The sequence below is a fragment of the Eumetopias jubatus genome, unplaced genomic scaffold (genome assembly GCF_037043125.1).
Source record: "Eumetopias jubatus isolate StellerSeaLion01/CBP00866 unplaced genomic scaffold, mEumJub1_p1.0 scaffold_6, whole genome shotgun sequence".
NCBI lineage: Eukaryota > Metazoa > Chordata > Mammalia > Carnivora > Otariidae > Eumetopias > Eumetopias jubatus.
This window is the reverse complement of record NW_028274812.1, coordinates 148,029,982-148,048,109: the sequence shown is the minus strand read 5'-3', so window position 1 is coordinate 148,048,109 and position 18,128 is coordinate 148,029,982. Positions and strand designations below refer to the sequence as shown.

Here is an 18,128-nt window from a genome sequence, read left to right as displayed (position 1 = left end):
AGAGGTAATACAATGGCACTAAATTCATATCTTTCAATAGTTACTCTGAATGTAAATGGGCTAAATCAAAAGACACAGGGTATCACATTGGATAAAAAAGCAAGACTCAGGGGCACTTGAGTGGCTCAGTCGTTGGGCGTCTGCCTTCGGCTCGGGTCATGAACCCAGGGTCCTGGGATGGAGTCCCGCATTGGGCTCCCTGCTCGGCGGGGAGCCTGCTTCTCCCTCTGCCACTGCCCCTGCTTGTGTTCCCTCTCTCGCTGTGTCTCTCTCTGTTAAATAAATAAATGAAATCTTAAAAAAAAAAAAAAAAAAGCAGCAAGACTCAGCCATATGCTGTCTAAAAGAGACTCATTTTAGACCTAAAGGCACCTCCAGATTGAAAGGGAGGGGATGAAGAACAATTTATCATGCCAGTGGAACACAAAAGAAAGCTGGAGGACAATCCTTATATCAAACAAATTAGATTTTAAAGCAAAGACCATAGTAAGGGATGAAAAGGGACACTATATCATAATAAAAAGGTCTATCCAACAAGAAGATCTCACAATTATAGATATTTATGCTCCTAAACTGGGAGCAGCCAATTATCTAAACCAATTAATAACAAAATTAAAGAAACACATTGATAGTAATATAATAATAGTAGGGGATTTCAACACCCCACTCACAGCAATGGACAAGTCATCTAAGCAGAAGATCCACAAGGAAACAAGGGCTTTGAATGACACACTGGACCAGACGGACCTCACAGACATATCCGGAGGGTTCCACCGTAAAGCAACAGACTGCCCGTCCTTCTTGAGCGCACCGGGAACGTTCTCCAGACCACACGCGGGTCACAAACCAGGAATAAAAAGGACTGGGGCCACCCCTGTGGAGCACCGCGCTCCGACACTTGAACAAGATCACAAGGGGGACTTAGGAAGCGTCACAAATACACGGAGGTTAAAGAGCACCCTACTAAAGAAAGAACGGGTCAACCAGGAAATGAAAGAAGAACTTAAAAGTTCAACACGGTACGAGAAGTCCTAGCAACAGCAGCCAGACAACAAAAAGAAATACAAGGTATTCAGACTGGCAAAGACGTCAAACTCTCTCTTCCCAGACGACATGATACTTGATGTGGAAAACCCAAAAGACCCCACCCCCAAATTACTAGAACTCATACAGCAACTCAGGAATGTGGCAGGATGCAAAATCAATGCACAAGAATCAGTTGCTCTCTTATACACTAACAGTGCAACTGTAGAAAGAGAAATTAGAGAAACGATTCCATTTACAACAGCACCAAAATCCATAAGATACCTCGGAATAAACCTAACCAAAGAGGTAAAGGATCTATATTCTAGGAACTACAGAACACTCATGAAAGCAATTGAAGAAGACACAAAAAGAGGGAAAAACATTCCATGCTCAGGGATCAGAGGAATAAACATTGTTAAAATGTCTATGCTACCCAGAGGAATCTATACCTTCAATGCCATCCCGATCAAAATTCCAATGACATTTTTCAAAGTGCTGGAACAAACAATCATAAAATTTGTACGGAATCAGAAAAGACCCCGAATCACCAAGGAAATGTTGAAAAAGAAAAACAAAGCTGGGGCCATCACGTTGCCTGATTTCAAGCTTTATTACAAAGCTGTGATCACCAAAACAGCATGGTACCGGCACAAAAACACGCATATAGTAGACCAATGGAACAGAATAGAGAGCCCAGATATGGACCCTCAACTCTATGGTTAAATAATCTTTGACAAAACAGGAAAAAATATGCAATGGAAAAAAGACAGTCTCTTCAATAAATGGTGCTGGGAAAATTGGACAGCCACATGCAGAAGAAAGAAACTCAACCATTCTCCAACACCCTACACAAAGATAAACTCAAAATGGATGAAAGACCTCAATGTGAGACAGGAATCCATCAAGGTCCTGGAGGAGAACATAGGCAGTAACCGCTCTGACATCAGACACAGCAACTTCTTTCAAGATACATCTCCAAAGCCTAGTGAAACAAAAGCAAAAATGAACTTTTGGGACTTCATCAAGATAAAAAGCTTCTGCACAGCAAAGGAAACAGTCAGCAAAACTAAGAGGCAACCCACAGAATGGGAGAAGATATTTGCAAATGACACTACAGACAAAGGGCTGCTTTCCAAGATCTATAAATAACTTATCAAACTCAAAACCCAAAAACACAAAGAATCCAGTCAAGAAATGGGCAGAAGACATGAACAGACATTTCTCCAAAGAAGACATACAAATGGCTAACAGACACATGAAAAAATGTTCACCATCATTAGCCATCAGGGAAATTCAAATCAAAACCACATTGAGATACCACCTTACACCAGTTAGAATGGAAAAAGTTGACAAGGCAAGAAACAACAAATGTTGGAGAGGTTGTAGAGAAAGGGGAACCCTCTTACACTGTTGGTGGGAATGCAAGTTGGTACAGCCACTTTGGAAAACAGTATGGAGGTTCCTCAAAAAATTAAAAATAGAGCCTCCCTATGACCCAGCAATGGCACTCCTGGGTACTTACCCCAAAGACACAGATGTAGTGAAAAGAAGGGCCATATGCACCCCAGTGTTCATAGCAGCAATGTCCGCGATAGCCAAGCTGTGGAAAGAACCGAGATGCCCTTCAACAGACGAAGGGATAAAGAAGATGTGGTCCATATATACAATGGAATATTACTCAGCCATCAGAAAGGATGAATACCCAACTTTTACATCAACATGGATGGGACTGGAGACCATGCTAAGTGAAATAAGTCAAGCAGAGAAAGTCAATTATCATAAGGTTTCACTTATTTGTGGAACATAAGGAATAGCAGGGAGGACATTAGGAGAAGGAAGGGAAAAATGAAGGGGGGGAGTCGGAGGGGGAGGTGAACCATGAGAGACTATGGACTCTGAGAAACAAACTGAGGGTTTTAGTGGGGAGGGGGGATGGGTTAGCCCAGTGATGGCTATTAAGGAGGCACGTACTGCACAGAGCACTGGGTGTTATACAAAGAAAACAATGAATCATGGATCACTACATCAAAAACTAATGATGTATTATATGGTGACTAACATAATAAAATGAAATAAAGTTTAAAAGAGAAAGAAGAAAGAAAGAAAAGGAAAGAAAGAAAGAAAGAAAGAAAGAAAGAAAGAAAAAGAAAGAAAGAAAGAGAGAGCTCTCTTGATATAAAAAACTAAGGATGTACTGTATGGTGACTAACATAACATAATAAAATTAAATTAAATTAAAAAAAAAAGAAGATAGCAGGAAGGGAAGAATGAAGGGGGGGAAATCGGAGAGGGAGATGAACCATGAGACGATGGACTCTGAAAAACAAACTGAGGGTTCTAGAGGGGAGGGGGTGGGGAGATGGGTTAGCCTGGTGATGGGTATTAAAGAGGGCACATTCTGCGTGGAGCACTGGGTGTTATGCACAAACAATGAATCATGGAACAGTACATCCAAAACTAATGATGTAATGTACGGTGATTAACGTAACAATAAAAAAATGTAAAGGAAAAAAAAGACTCTCAGATGAAAAGGACACAGGAGACAAAATAGAGGCACTCCCACCTGCCAAAGATGGAATTATTTGAACATCATAAATTAATGACTGTAATTGATTAAGACTCCTTGAATGTTTTTTTAAAAATCCATGAGTTTGTAGGGGCACCTGGTTGGTTCAGTCGGTCTAGTGGCTGACTCTTGATTTTGGCTCGGATCATGATCTCAGGGTCCTGGGATCAAGCCCTGCATCAGCTTTGTGCTCAGCAGGGAGTCTGCTTGAGGATTCTCTCTCTTCCTCTCCCTCTGCCCCTTGCATCTCCTCATGCTCTCTCTCTCTCTCCCACTCTCTGTCTCTCCCTCTCTCTCCCAAATAGATAAATCTTTTTAAAAAATAAGTAAATAAATAAAAATAAAAATCCATGAGCTTGTAATGAAGTTCAAAAGGAGAACCCAAACCAAAACTGTTATTTATCAATTGTTGCACAAAAAGTTCCCTCAAAATTTAGAATCAAACATCAAACATTTATTACCTTGCAGTTTCTGCAGATCAGGAATCTGAGAGCAGCTTAGCTGTTGGTTTTGGGCCTTTGAGCTGTGCTGTAGTCATCTGAAGGCTTGACTGGGGGCCGGAGGATGCACTTCTAAACTCACTCACATGGCTATTGGCAGAGGGCTTCAATTCCTCACCACATGGGCCCCTCCTCACAAGGTGACAGCTGACCTCCCTCAGAGTGAGTGATCTGAGAGAAGGGAGAGAAAGAGAGACAAAGCTGGAAGGCACAGTCTCTTTTATAACTTAACATTAGAAGTAACATAACATCACTTCTGCCATGTTCAACTGGTTACACACACCAGCTCTGGTACAATGTGAAAGGGAGCTGCACATGGAGTGAATCCTGGAAGGCAGGGCTCATTGATGGCCATTTCAAAGGACAGCCAACACATCGTTGGTCATGGCACCTAGGGCAAACAACTATTCACTCTGAACACTGGCAATTAAATTGAAAAGTAAACATTTATTGTCTTTCCTGTATGAACTACATTTCAGGACAACCAAATAGGCCTAAATTTGTGTTGCTGAGAGAAAATCCTTTAAAAGAAATTCCTGTTCAATATGACAAAAATTATTGAATTAGAAAAATCACAGTTTTGCAAACCCTAATGAAATGGTTGACTTAGGCAAAGATCAGTAGGTGAAACCACCAAATGAAAGGTTGTTGGGGAACTTACCTGGAAAGATCCAGCTGTCAAGGGTTGTACTCATAGATCAACCTTAGCATCTCAAAGAGTGGACTCGTCAGACCTTACATGCCTCCTGATACAAAACAAGAAGTACACAGCACCACCTACGAATAATTCTCACCCATAAAGGTAAATCAAACACGAATCAAACTTTGGAGCTAACATCTAGTTAACAGGAACTACAAGGCTACAGAAATAAATTAAATGAAGATGCAAATGGACAAAACCAGCATGCGAAAAATGCAGGGCAAATAACCCAATTTGTTTAATTGGGGGAAGGAGGATGAGTGAGAGATGGAAGGAGGAACTATTCTAGGTCTAAATTAAACGAAAATTTAAAGAAATAACCCAAAAAAAGCATGTAGACTTTGGATCTTGATTCAGAAAAGCATGTTTTTGTTTTATAAACGTATAAATTGAAGCTCCTTGCCAATCGCCAGTCGTGTTTTATATAGTTGGGCAAGTTTAGTACGCCCTCAATACTAGATGGTGACCAGGAATTATTTAAATTTTTTAGGTGGGACGACGGCACTGTGGTCCTGCTAGAAAATGTCCTTATTTTTTAAAAACATAATATTGAAATAACATCTTTGGGTTTTGCTTTCAAATGTTTCAGCAAGAAACACAGGGTTGGCGGGACCGGACGCAGCCAGTGCGCCAGCGGGGGGCGCACGCGGGCGCACTCGTCTTCTCCCACCTTTTGTGTAGGCTTCAATTTTTCATAACGATTGTTTTCATGTCTTAAAAAAGAGCAGCCCATCATTTACCTTGTGTTTTTGGCTAACACTGAAAAGGTGACATTTTCACCTATTTGTGTCACAAAAGTCCCGCGCGCTGCAGCGGGGAGGCCGAGGCCGGACCACCGCCGGCCGCCACCCGCCGCCCTCGCGGCCGCAGGAACTCGCGCGAACTCCCGGACGCCCGCGCGAGAGGGCCCGGGGGCATTTCCGGCGAAGTCCCGACCAGCGAGTGGCCGCGTTTCCTAGAAAGTCACCGGAAGTGGGTGGGGAGGACTAGGAGGGGGGCGGGGACAGCTTCCCCCGGTCTCCGGTCGCCTGCGGCGAGACCCGCGGGAAGGCCTGCGCCCCCGGCCCGCGCGCGGCGGGCCTCCCGAGCTACCAGCCGGCTCCTCCGGGGTCGCAGCGGGAGGGGCGGGCCCTGGAGCCGGGTCGGCCCCAGGCGGGGCCTTCCCGCCGGCTCCGGCTCCCTCCCGCTCCTCTCGCTGCCTTCCTTTATCCCGCGTCCGCCGCCCGCCGCGGCGCCCGGCGCGGATCCGTTCCCTGAGCCGCTGCGGCGGGCGCTGTTTAGGCGTGGCCGGTACGGCTGCGAACGCGGCGGCCAGAGCTCCCTGCCCTCGGGAGCCCGCCCGGTGCACAGAACGGACGCCCTGGCGGGACTCCCCGTGTCGGGAGGCGGGCGAGTGCCGTCGAAGGAACAGAGGAAGGTAAAGCCCGGCCAGGCGTCGGGGAGGGAGAGGGCGCCTCGCGTGGGTCCCGGGGAGGTGAGCCTCATCCCTGGCCTTGGGAATTGCTGGAGGCGGAGGGACAGCCGGTGCAGAAGCCCGCGGTGGCGGAGAAGGTGAGCGAGCGCGGCCCGTGTGCAGACTGGGTGCCGCGGCTTTCCTCGGAGCGCGTGGGAGAGGCGGCCGGAGGGAGGGCGCAGCCCCGTTCTGAGTAAGCTGGAGACTGGGAGGCTTTAAGCAGAGACGAAATCGCCCAGTTTGGGTTTCAAGCACACCGCGCCGGCCGTTGTACTGGCGGGAGGTGCAGGGGAAGGGCAGACGCAGGGAGAGCAGTTGTAAGAGCGGGGGGCCGGGCGGGGGCTGGCGGCTTGGACCGGGAGCGCCGCTGTGGAGGTCCTGTTCCAGACTGGGAGCATTTCCGTGTCTTCCGGCAGATAATCCCCAGCGATGGCTTCTTTTCGCTGTGTTCCCTGCCCTCTTCCCTTTTCATGGACTATTCGGGAAAACGAGGTGTGAGACCACAGCTGGCGCGATCCTGCTGATGAACCCCAAGTCCAGGGCGTTGTGTGACGCATCGGGCCGAACAGCAGCTGCCCTGTGGGGCATCGGGGGCCCTCTGGCTGGCATCCCCCGGCCACTCCCAAACTTGTTGTCCGAGCAGAGCCAGAACTGACTCTGGGAGTTTGACGCAAGCAGCAGGGAGGAATCTGGACCGCGGTGGAAGACTGGAAAGAAAGCTGCGCAAAAAGATGCGGCAGGTAAGGAAAGGAGGGCCTGCAGCGTGTCTCGAGGAGGAGGAGGCGAGTGCAGAAAAGGAAAGCAGTGGGGGCCGTGGTGGAAGTTTCCCACCTCAAAATATTATTTTTCCTGGATGGCTTGGTGACCATGGAAACTTTCCAGTGACAGAGAGGAAGACTTTTCTGTTTTTCATAAGGTTTATCAGGGACTGGGTCCCTGAATTTCCCTCCCCTCCTGGTATGTCTGGGCGTCGATTCCCACGGACAGAGCTTTATAGTTTGCAGTTGGTTACAGCTTGTTTTCCTCCTGTCCATAAGCTCCCTGAGTTTTTCTGTGCCTCGCAATAGGTAGTGCTGTCACATGAGAGTCCAGGCCCACCACGCCCGCCGCCTGGGACCCCTGGTGCTGAGCTCCTGCAGGAAAGAGGTGAGGCACACAGGGTATTGTGCCAACAAGGGTGGAGGGAGGCAGGGAGGAGATGCTTCCTGGGGCTTGGAAGTCCCCTCCTTACTGAGCATTTATTGGAAGTCTATTCTAGGCTTGGATCAGCATTGAGAGGAACTGAATTATTCAGTTTCTGCCCTCATCTTACACCAAATTTGGAAAAAATATTCAGACTCATAAGAAAAAATTCTACAAAGCAACTTATCAAGGAAATTGCATTCCACCACTTATTATATGTACAACTTGACACATACGATAAATAACTTATATGTGTGTACATAAAACCTGTGGCATCATTCAGTAACTCCTACCCCACCAGTTTTGCCAACACGTCCATGTTGAGTGTATGTAATTTCACTTCTGTAGACCTTTCTGGAACCCTGAGATTTTTTTTTTTTTTTAAGATTTTTATTTATTTATTGAGAGAGAATGGTAGAGAGAGAGCACGAGAGGGAAGAAGGTCAGAGGGAGAGGCAGACTCCCCGCTGAGCGGGGAGCCCGATGCGGGACTCGATCCCGGGACTCCAGGATCGTGACCTGAGCCGAAGGCAGTCGCTTAACCGACTGAGCCACCCAGGCGCCCTGGAACCCTGAGATTTTAAAAGTATAAAATGAGTCCCTGAGAAACAGAAGATAAAACAGCGGCAAAGAAGGAGCAAAGGTTTTGTCATGAAGCTTTGGGAAAAATAAAGGTAGATGGGGAAATGTGAGGCTGGGCTTTAGAAGTGCTGAGTGGTGACGTGTGTGAAGAGCAAAGTGGACAAGACTGTGGAGAAGTGGCTGATGGAGGTAAAACCCAGGACACGGCATTCAGCAGTTCTATAATTCCAGAGTCAGACCCTGAAAGGCAGACTTTCAGACAGAGGACGAGGCACCTGGGCACCCCAAAAGTAGGCTTTTAGTACATATTATCTACAAAGAAGAAAAGAGTATATTATTGGAACTTCCAGAGGAGAAATCCTGAAATTTCCACTGTATAAGGAATCATAAATGAAAATTAGTAATATAGAACATATTTGAGGTAGAAGATAATCGACACTGCTTAACTTGGGTGTTTAATTTCATTTTTTTAAATATAAAATGATACACACTCTTATGGTTCACATCTGACCTGCATCTCCCAGTCCTCTTTTTTTCATAAGACCTTAAATTCTCTTCCCATTGGTGATTTTCAGGACCATAAAGTTCATAGCTATCTAACATATAACATAAATGAATGAACCTCATCCTGGATAATATCTGTACACTGCTTTAACAAATAGTTTAGTTACTGGCTGAATGTTTGCGTCCCCTCAAAATTCACATGTTGAAGCCCTAACCCCCATTGTGATGATATTTAGAGGTGGGGCCTTTGGGAAGTAATTTGGTTTAGAGAAAGGGTGGAGCCACATGAAGAGATTAGTGTCCTTATTAGAGGAAGAGACCAGAACTCTATCTGCATCCCCCACGTGAGGACAGAGGATGGCAAGCCGGGCAGGGCTCATGCCAGAACCTGGATCTCCGACTTCCAGCCTCCAGAACCGTGAGAAGTAGCTTTCCAGTGTGTAAGCCACCCAGTCTGTGGTATTTTGTTATGGCAGCCTGAGTTGGCAAAGGTAGTTTCGTGCCGTTTGTGTACATAGCCTGTCTCCCAACTTCATGTTTAACTTGAGGGCAGAAACTGACCTTTCCAAATCTGAAGCTAAAAACTGAAGCCTAAGAATCACTGTGGTGACCAGGGATTGAGGAGGGAGAAATAGCAAGTTGTGTAATGGGTATAGCGTTTCAGTTTTGCAGGATGAAAAAGTTCTGGAGATTACACAACTTTGTGAGTATTTTTAACACTGCTGAACTGTACACTTAAAAATGGTTAAGATGGTAAATTTTGTTACGTATTTTTTCCACAATTCAAAAAAATTCTTAATGTGATGAGCACTTTAAAAAAAAAAGAAGAACCACTGTGAGTTAACGAAACTTTCCCAGTCTGTGAAGAGGGTATAGTAAAAATCCAACTGGGATATGTCTGGAGGGGAGTTTGGGTTAAATAGGGGTATGCTTTGTCAAAACTCACCCAATAGTACACTTAAGACTTGTTTATTTTACTGTAGTAAATTTTACCTCAACAAGAACGTAAACAAATCTTGAACTGTAGCTCATGATGTATACCATAAAGTGTTTTGGGGTACAGTATGCTGGTATCTTCGATTAAAGTGAATTAATAGAGGCCTAGTTAGGTGGACAGATACGCGATGAAGTGAATATGTGGATGTTTACTAAACAGTTCTTTCAGCTTTTTTCTGTATTTGAAAATGTTCATGATAAAGTGTGGATTGGAAAAAAGAAAAAAAACAGTTGGGAGGTTTATGTTTTTGACGTCACAAGGAGCAGAGCAGACCGATCATCTGCTGGGAGCTGTGTGCAGGCCAGGCGGGTGTGGGACTGTGTGCGACAAGGAATTACAGAGCACGTGGGCTTGTAGAGGGAGATGCAGAGTGACAGAGTGGGGCCCACAGGGACTAAAACACAGCCCGGGTCTTGGTCAAAAGCCAAAGAGTAGCCTAAACCGAAGAAGAATCATGGGGAGTTTTTCTGGGAAGAAACCAGTCTGCTCCTAAATTGAAGTTTTGGTAAAATTGGAATGAAATTTGGGGGACCTAAGGCCACAGGGTAATCCTTGGGTCTTACCAACTGGTGACTAACCCCACTGGTATCTTCTGAAAGAAATTGTTCAGACTCTGATTTGAGATGTGTTGATGAACTTTCTAGAAGGGTTAGTTGCCGCAAACACTGCAGCTGGAGGAAGGTTGGGCTGGCCCACTAGGAAGGAATCAGGGCCGCGTTAACTAGCTGTGTACTGCACTGGTGTGGGGAGGGTGGTTTAGTGCTCGGGAATTAATAGGAGAGACTCAGAATCGCAGGGGGAAGGTGGTGTTTCTCGAAGAACAGGAAAGAAAATTTTCTAAGAAACTAACTGGAGGTAGAGCAGCCATTAAGTTACCGAAAGGAGCAAGCTTTGGGCCTGTCCCTGGATATTTCTGTTGCACACTTTCCTCCTTTCTGTTTCCCCCACCTCACCCCACCCCAAGTCTTTCTGGAAGAAGTGGCTTCAACATTCAAATACTGGAGGAGAGGTTACCCCACAAGCCAGGAGTCAGTGATGTGGGCTTGGGGAGGGGAGGGGTGAGGTCATTCTAGGGTGAAGAGAGACCAGAGGAAAAAACCCGTAGAAGGTGAGGGAGAGAGCACTGGCCATCTGTGTGACTTTGTGCCGAGCCCGAGGCTGGAGAAATAACGGGGAAGGCGGAGCTTGAGGAGCTTCTACACTGGGGAAGAGAGGAGGAAAGCGGAAGCTGTGCCAAATTGACCCGCCTCGTTTCTCTCAGCCCTGCCAACCCCTCAGCATCCTGCCTTTCGCAGAGCGGGAAGCCAAGGAGACCATCCAGGAGCAAAGAGTACACTGATGAGCTGGGCCCAGGTAAGCTGTGGCCCCTCCATCCTTCCTGGAAATACAGCATCGCCTCCTTCCACTCATTCCCTGACTCACCCCCCAAATGCAGGTGCTCCCTCTCGAGGAACATTCCACTGGATGACACGCCATTCATTCCTTGTTCCCTCTGCCATGGGTGTTCACTTCCTTTCACCTCAACCCAAATACACACAACACAATAACCACCTCTCGTTTCTATAAACCTCCCAAAAGTCCTCCCGCCTCTGTCCTGAGGGCACTGTGGGGCTTTCTCCAGGACAGCGGGAATGCACTGTTTCAGGACTCAGTGACGTTTGAGGACGTGGCGGTGCGCTTCAGTAGCGGAGAGTGGCAGTGTCTGACCCGCGCTCAGCGGCACCTCTATGCAGACGTCATGTTGGAGAACTACGGGAACATGATCTCGGTCGGTAAGGACATCCCTGCACTTGGCTCAGCACTGTTTGCTCTTCCTTTCAGTTGTGTTGTTTACTGATGTATGTGAGGCCTCATATTCTTGCGTCTGTTTTATGGCAGGATCATTGCAAGAGCAGGGACTGTCCCCCAGGGTCTCTTCCTCTGCCTTTTGAGTATGACTCTTCTGCGAATATCCGTACACGTTTCCATGTGACCAGACCCCCGAACAAACCCTCTCTCTACCCCAATGGCCATTTGTTTCTTGTTGCCCTACGTGGGCAGAGGGGTCAAGGCTGGGTATTAGGACCCTGGTCATGTTGCTCTGCACACTCATATTCCTTCTCCACAACCAGGTTTTGCGGTCCCTAAGCCTCCTCTGATCTCCCATCTGGAGCAAGGGGCCGAGCCCTGCGTTCAGGATCTGCAGGACGGGGGGTTCCTGAGCTGCTCCTTCCCAGGTGAGTGATGGAGGAGCTCCGGCCTCCTGCTGGGTGCCCTGGGACAGGTGTTTGTAGAATGTTCTTAGTGCCGGGTCATCCATCCTCACCCGCCCGGGCACCCTAACAAAGAGAAAACAAACAGCACCAAACTGTTTGGGCAAATACTCTGTCATGATCTGATTGCTTCTTTGCACCCTACCTAATAGGCCCTTTGCAATTTGGTCCTCAGAGAAAGCTCAGTGAGTTCACCTCCCTTCTGTGTATCAGTTACTCCAGCGCTCAGAGAACCCTGCTTTTCTGCCCCTAGTTTTCATTCAGGACCTTCCCCACACTGAGCCTCGGGCCTCTGACCCTGGCCTTTCTCTGTTTTCCCTCATGGCTTCAGCTCGGCGGCAGGGGCTGGCTGCATGGACACGGCTCACTTCTCCCCTTTCCTGGGCAGCACTCTTGTTTCTAACTCCCGGCTTACTGGATATCCCATCGTCCCCTGGAGAGCGGCACACCTGAAGGCAAACGCACCTCTCCCCACAGCCTGTCTCCAGTGAGCCCTCCCTGTCTCTGTACCTGGGTCTACCTCTTTCTCACACTCCCTGACCTGCGTACCTGGTCAGTCGTGAACAGTACCAGCTCTTCATTCAAACTGTTTTCTCCACTCGTCCTTCAAAAAAGTGTCCCTTATCCGTAGGCCAACCCAACTGCCCTGTCACAATACCTGCTCTTCCTTCCTCCTCCCTCCTGCCCTCCCCCAACAAACATTAATTGAGCAACTACTGTATACCAGGCACTCGACAAGGTACTAGAGATGGTGTCAAATATTATTGCCTAGCAGGGAAGGCAGGTAGTGATGACACGGAATAGCGAGAGTCACAGATATGTACCTGGGATGTATAGACACGGAAGAGAAGCGTCTGAATCTGACTTGGGGACCAGGTGGCTGTGGAAGGAATGACCATGAACTAAGCATAAGTCAGATGGTTTAGTGGAAGGAGGGAAGAGGCATTCTGAGAACGTGGAGAAGTGCTGAGGAGGAAAAGCATGAAGTGTGCGCAGCGTGGCCAGAGCAGTGGGCTCCAGGAGGCCGGTGTGGGGAGCACAAGGAGCAAGGTCACGATTCAGAGGGGTTTTGACAAACTGCAGACTTTGAACTTTATTCTGACAGTAGTAGTGAGACACTGATGAAGCATTCACGTCCGTGTGGCAAGTGCTTTACACACCTTCATGTACGTAAAATGATCCCATCTTACAGATGAGCAACTGAGGCCCAGGGAGATGCAGCCAACCTCGCAGGTTGCACAGTCAGTAGGGGTCAGCGCGAGGATTTCAGCCTGGATGGCCCCACTCCAGAGCTGGGGCTCTGACCTGCACGCTCTACCTCCTTTCTGTCTGCTTAACTACACAGTGCCACTGAGACATTTTAAGCTGAAGAGTGGCATGATTAGATTGGATTTTTAGAAAGAAAAATCTGGAAGCAGAGTAGAGCACAGATTCGAGGGGAGGCAGATTAAAGGACAGTAGGGGGTGGGGTGGCAGTTAATGAGCAAGAATGCTCTGGCAGGAGAATAGAGAGAAGGGGTGAGTTGAGATACAGAGAAGACTTACTAGAACTCTGGTTGCCAGCAGTAGAAATTAACTCTAACTTGGGCAAAACAGTGAGAATTTATTATTCAGGGGTGTCATGGAAGCCAAGAGCAGGGGGACATCAGGCCCGTCGCCCCACCGTCGCCTCTGCAGGTCTGCTTCCCTCCTTCCTGGCTGACTGCCCCGCTCTGCTTGCTGCCGATGGCAGGACGCTCCCTCCCCTGGGCGGTGCACCATCCCCCCAGCACTGGCTGTTGTCAGAGCCTGAGTCAGAGTCCAAGGAGAGAGAACCTGGCCTGGTCTGGGTGAGGGGGGCCCAGACCGGATGTGCCCTGCACCCAGGTGGGCAGAGCCACACTGCAGAGCAGATGGGTCCCTGGGCGTTAGACTGCAGTCCATGTCGCAGGTGGAATTTGTAAAATGTCAGCTGGGCAAATCTGAAGGATGGAGAGGGTTGGATGTGACTCAGTTTCCTGACCGAGGTGACTAGGCGTACCGTGAGATTCTCGAGAACAAGTAGGTTTCTAAGGATTTTTGTAAAGTTTGCAGAGTCTGAGCTATCTTGGTACTTCTCATTATACCAACCTGTTGCAGCCTTTGGCCATAACCTAGCACTCTTCCAGCCTGGGAAAGTCACGTACTCTTCATAGGGCTTCACCCGTTCACCTCTCCCATCTCCCATGTTTCCCGACCTCTGAACGTGTGACATTTGTTTCCTTAAGTATCAGTGGACAGGACCTGGCTGGGGACTGAGAAGGCAAGTTCAGAACAGGAGGTGTTTGAGAGCGGGGAAGTCTGCTGGGTCCAAGTCAAAAGTCTCCTGAAAGCCCTGTCCCAGGACCCTGAGGCTGGAGGAGCTCATGTCGAGGATGTCAAGTTAGAGAATCCACAGGACACGCCCGGGATGGAGACCCTGGGCGGGGAGCAGGTGACCTACAATGAAGGAAAGGCCCGAAAGGTCCTCAGAAAAAACTTCAATGCAGACTCGGAGCGTATTCCGTATAGTGGAGCCCTTAGAGAACGGAAACCCCACCCGTGTGCCGAATGCGGCAAGAGCTTCGGGTGGCACGCGGACCTACTTGTCCACGAGCGCGTCCATTCTGGCAAGCAGCCCCGTGCGTGCCCCGAGTGCGGGAAAGCGTTCAAGACCAGAAGCCAGCTTGCGGTGCACCAGATCACCCACACAGGGGAGAAGCCCTTCCGCTGCGCCCCGTGCGGGAAGGCCTTCGGCAGCCCATCCGCACTCTGCCGCCACAGGAAGGCGCACAGTGGGGAGAAGCCTCACGCGTGCAGCGCGTGCGGAAAGACCTTCGAGAGCAGGAGCCGCCTCCGTCTGCACCGGCTGGTCCACAGCGGGGAGAGGCCCCACGGGTGTGCTGTCTGCGGGAAGGCCTTCCAGTTCAAGCACTGCCTCACCCTCCACAGCCGGACGCACACCGGGGAGCGGCCGTACGCGTGCGCGGAGTGCGGGCGGGCCTTCAGCGGGAGCTCGGACCTCAGCAAGCACGCGAGAATCCACACCGGGGAGCGGCCCTACGCGTGCGGCGCGTGCGGGCGGGCCTTCAGCCGGAGCTCGGACCTCAGCAAGCACGTGAGGACGCACGCGCGGGAGCGAGGCGGCGGCTGCCCGCAGTGTGGCCAGGCCTTCGGCAGCCAGGCGGAGCTGGCCCGGCACAGGAGGACCCACGCTCCGGAGAAGCCCTACCCGTGTAGGGAGTGCGGGCGCGCCTTCCGGCACAGCTGCAGGCGCCGGGCTCATGAACGCGCGCACAGCGGGGAGCAGCCGTTCCCGTGCGCGCACTGCGGGAAGACCTTCCAGGACCGGCACTGCCTCGCCGTCCACCAGCGGGTGCACACCGGGGAGAAGCCGTTCGCCTGCGCCCAGTGTGGGAGAGCCTTCCGCGGGAAGTCCAACCTGACCAACCACCAGAGAATCCACACCGGGGAGAAACCGTACGCGTGCGCGGCGTGCGGGAAGGCCTTCCACCACAGCTCCGTCCTGACGCAGCACAGACGGATCCACAGCGGGGAGAAGCCCTACCCCTGCAGCGAGTGCGGCGCGTGTTTCCGCCAGCGCTCGGCTCTCGTCGGGCACCAGCGGGTTCACACGGGGGAGAAGCCCTATGAGTGCGAGCAGTGTGGAAAAGCTTTCAGAGTGAGCGCAAACCTCACAGGACATAAGAAAAGAAGGCACAGCGGAGGGGGAGCCCCCACACTTGATGAGAGTGGGAAGGCCCTCTCCCCAGGACCCGTCCGACCTTCCCAGTAGTCGGTGTCTGACCGGCCACCCCTGGGGAGGCCATTCTGTGTGTGCACTTTCCCGTTTCTCCTGCTCCGGAGCCTGGTTCTTCCCGGCTTGCTGGCCCCCGCACCGAGCGCCCCAGAGCCTGACCTTCCACTGCAGTGTTGTAGCGAGCACGTTCACTTCCACTCAGGAATAATAGTATCAAATGCTTCTAGTGCCTGCCGCATGCCGGCCACTCTTCTCACGACTTCGTTGTTTTAATTCATTTAATCCATAAAACGTCCCTACAGGATGAGGACATTAAGGCATAAAAAGATGAAACCTGCTGAGGATCACTTAGCTAGTAAGGTCTGCAGAAATGCCCCCAGGGGCTCGGGCCTGCACCTTTCCCATAGCCTGCAACACACCCCTTAGATGGGAGGCTACAACTCAGTTCAGCACCGAGCATGTTTTGGTTGATAAAATACTGATCCTGTTTAGCAAGGTTTTTGTTTTGTTTTAACTTAAAGACTGAATGGAACTTTTCCATGTGGGATCGGGATTTCTGAGATGGGGATGAAAAAGGAAGGCACGGGGCGCCTGGGTGGCTCAGTCGTTAAGCGTCTGCCCTCGGCTCAGGTCATGATCCCGGGGTCCTGGGATCGAGCCCCGCATCGGGCTCTCCGCTCCACGGGAAGCCTGCTTCTCCCTCTCCCACTCCCCCTGCTTGTGTTCCCTCTCTCGCTGTGTCTCTCTCTGTCAAGTAAATAAATAAAATCTTAAAAAAAAAAAAGAAGGACAGGGGCAGATTCGGAAATTAGAGATAAGTGGGATTCAGCTACATGCTGCTCCAGTAACAGTTTACGTACAGGAAGAGCATGAAGCCCATCTCCTTTCTTACAAATACATGAAAACATCATTGTGTTGATTTCTTAAATACTTGCTATATTTATTTGTGTGAGGTATGAAATGCTGCTTTCAAATGTATTAGATATTTGCCTCTATCTTTTCAAGTCTTTCAGTATCTCTTAAATTATCCCCTTTCTCTTTCAGATGTTACAAGTACTTTTTATAGATAGAATTAAAATAAATACCCACAGTCAACAAAGCTGCTAACTAGAGATTGAAAATCCTAGGGGCGCCTGGGTGGCTCAGTTGGTTAAGTGTCAGACTCTTGATTTCAGCTCAGAGCATGATCTCAGGATCCTGAGATTGAGCTCCCCGCTTAGTGGAGAGTCTGCTGGAGATTCTCTCTCCCTCCTCTCCCTCCCCTCCACTCTAAAAAAAAAAAAAAAAAAAATTTTAATGCTAGAAGAAGATGCAAATGTGTCAACCTAATTAACCTAATGACCATAATTGAGAATTAAATTTAGTTCTAAGTTCCTTGGTTGGTAAAAAAAAAAAAAAAAGAGAGATGAGCAATGGATTATCCAACATTCTCAAAGGTGTTTTACAAGTTAAGGCTTTTAAAATAATGACTTTAGGAAATGTTAGCTAGGTGGGTTTTTTTAAATTCCCTTAAAGACTTCTCAGAGTATATAATATGCTAATCTAAATCTTAAAGGAGCAATAAAGCATTGCTTTCCAAAAGTAATTGACAACACAATCCTGTTTGAAGCCTCTTCATGGGCTCTTGTTTCAGAAAAAAAAACCTTTTGGGAAATGGTTATACATTATCTAATACAGAAAAACAAGGTGTTCAAGAGATGCGATTTTCTAGTAAAATTCCAGAGGGGATTACATGGTCTCTTATTTTTAAACAAGGGTGGACTGAAACATTGTTCCTTAGGTTCAGTTTCTACAGGAAACTATTATGTGGCCGTTTCTCACACTGTTTGTGAAAGCCAAGATGAAAACGTTGAAGACATAACTCAATGGAATTGCCTCTGTGGAGGACTAAATTATGGATATGTGGCTTTCCGGTAAGGAAAAAAAATGACATAAGGACAGAGTTCAGGATACGTCTGGAGAATTGGCAGTGGTTTTCCAGTTATTTTTGAGGATGAGAACCCCTTGTTTGGTGGTCAACAAATTTCAGCAACATGCTCTCTCCCACCCATGCACACACAGCAATAGTTGTACTTTAATGCTCGACAAAATATTGTCATGCTGTCCTAGAAAATCTGAGGTTTTATATTTCACAACAGCATGTGTAAGCTTTTAGAAAATATATGTACATGTTCAGAACGTCTGTTTCACCCACAGACTATGGTGTGCTTTCGGACTTTAGACTCAAAGTCATCCCAGCTTGAGAATGCAGCAAGATGGCAGTTCCAGTTTAAATTCTGGACCATCCTTAAGTGTGGATGTGTTGTGTTGTTGACTGGAGAGCTTACATCTTCAGACACCAGTTAACTGGAGGGGGTAGCAGGCCCGACACTCTGTTGTGAAACTTTAAAGGCCTCTGTATGGAGCCCAAATACGAGCCTTCTAGACACCACCTTCCCCTGTCCATCTTCCCCACGACCACTGTCTTCCTAGAACTCCGCTGTGATCCAGACACCTGGTCTAAAGGCTGCCAACGGACTCTCAGTCCTGCAGTGAGAAACCCCAGAGGACTAGCTTGACCTCCAGGAATTTTCAGATGTTTCCTGAACATCTAAAATGAGTGTTGTGCG

At 48.7% G+C, this 18,128-nt stretch overlaps 1 protein-coding gene across 5 annotated transcripts; it reads left to right on the top strand.

The window, feature by feature from the left end:
• Positions 1–5,800: 5,800 nt before the first annotated feature.
• On the top strand, positions 5,801–17,392 carry ZNF311 (zinc finger protein 311). Of its 5 annotated transcripts, none has more exons than XM_028091731.2 (7): positions 5,801–6,209; positions 6,889–6,985; positions 7,313–7,391; positions 10,772–10,863; positions 11,132–11,282; positions 11,622–11,726; positions 14,009–17,392. In XM_028091731.2, exons 2-7 carry the CDS (start codon positions 6,977–6,979, stop codon positions 15,553–15,555), a joined length of 1,983 nt encoding a protein of 660 aa, XP_027947532.2. In that variant the 5' UTR covers positions 5,801–6,209; positions 6,889–6,976; the 3' UTR covers positions 15,556–17,392. The 5 variants fall into 5 exon arrangements, with proteins under 5 accessions (XP_027947532.2, XP_027947531.2, XP_027947535.2 ...); XM_028091730.2 differs by having other exon boundaries at positions 6,738–6,985; XM_028091734.2 differs by having other exon boundaries at positions 6,662–6,985; positions 11,156–11,282.
• The last annotated feature ends 736 nt before the right edge of the window (positions 17,393–18,128 follow it).

Bases quoted from the DNA above. Each gene is read 5' to 3' on its own strand.
- ZNF311 (XM_028091731.2), top strand. The intron at 7,392-10,771 runs GTGAGGCACACA...CGTTTCTCTCAG, and splicing joins TGAGCTCCTGCAGGAAAGAG to CCCTGCCAACCCCTCAGCAT. The intron at 11,283-11,621 runs GTAAGGACATCC...CTCCACAACCAG, and splicing joins CGGGAACATGATCTCGGTCG to GTTTTGCGGTCCCTAAGCCT.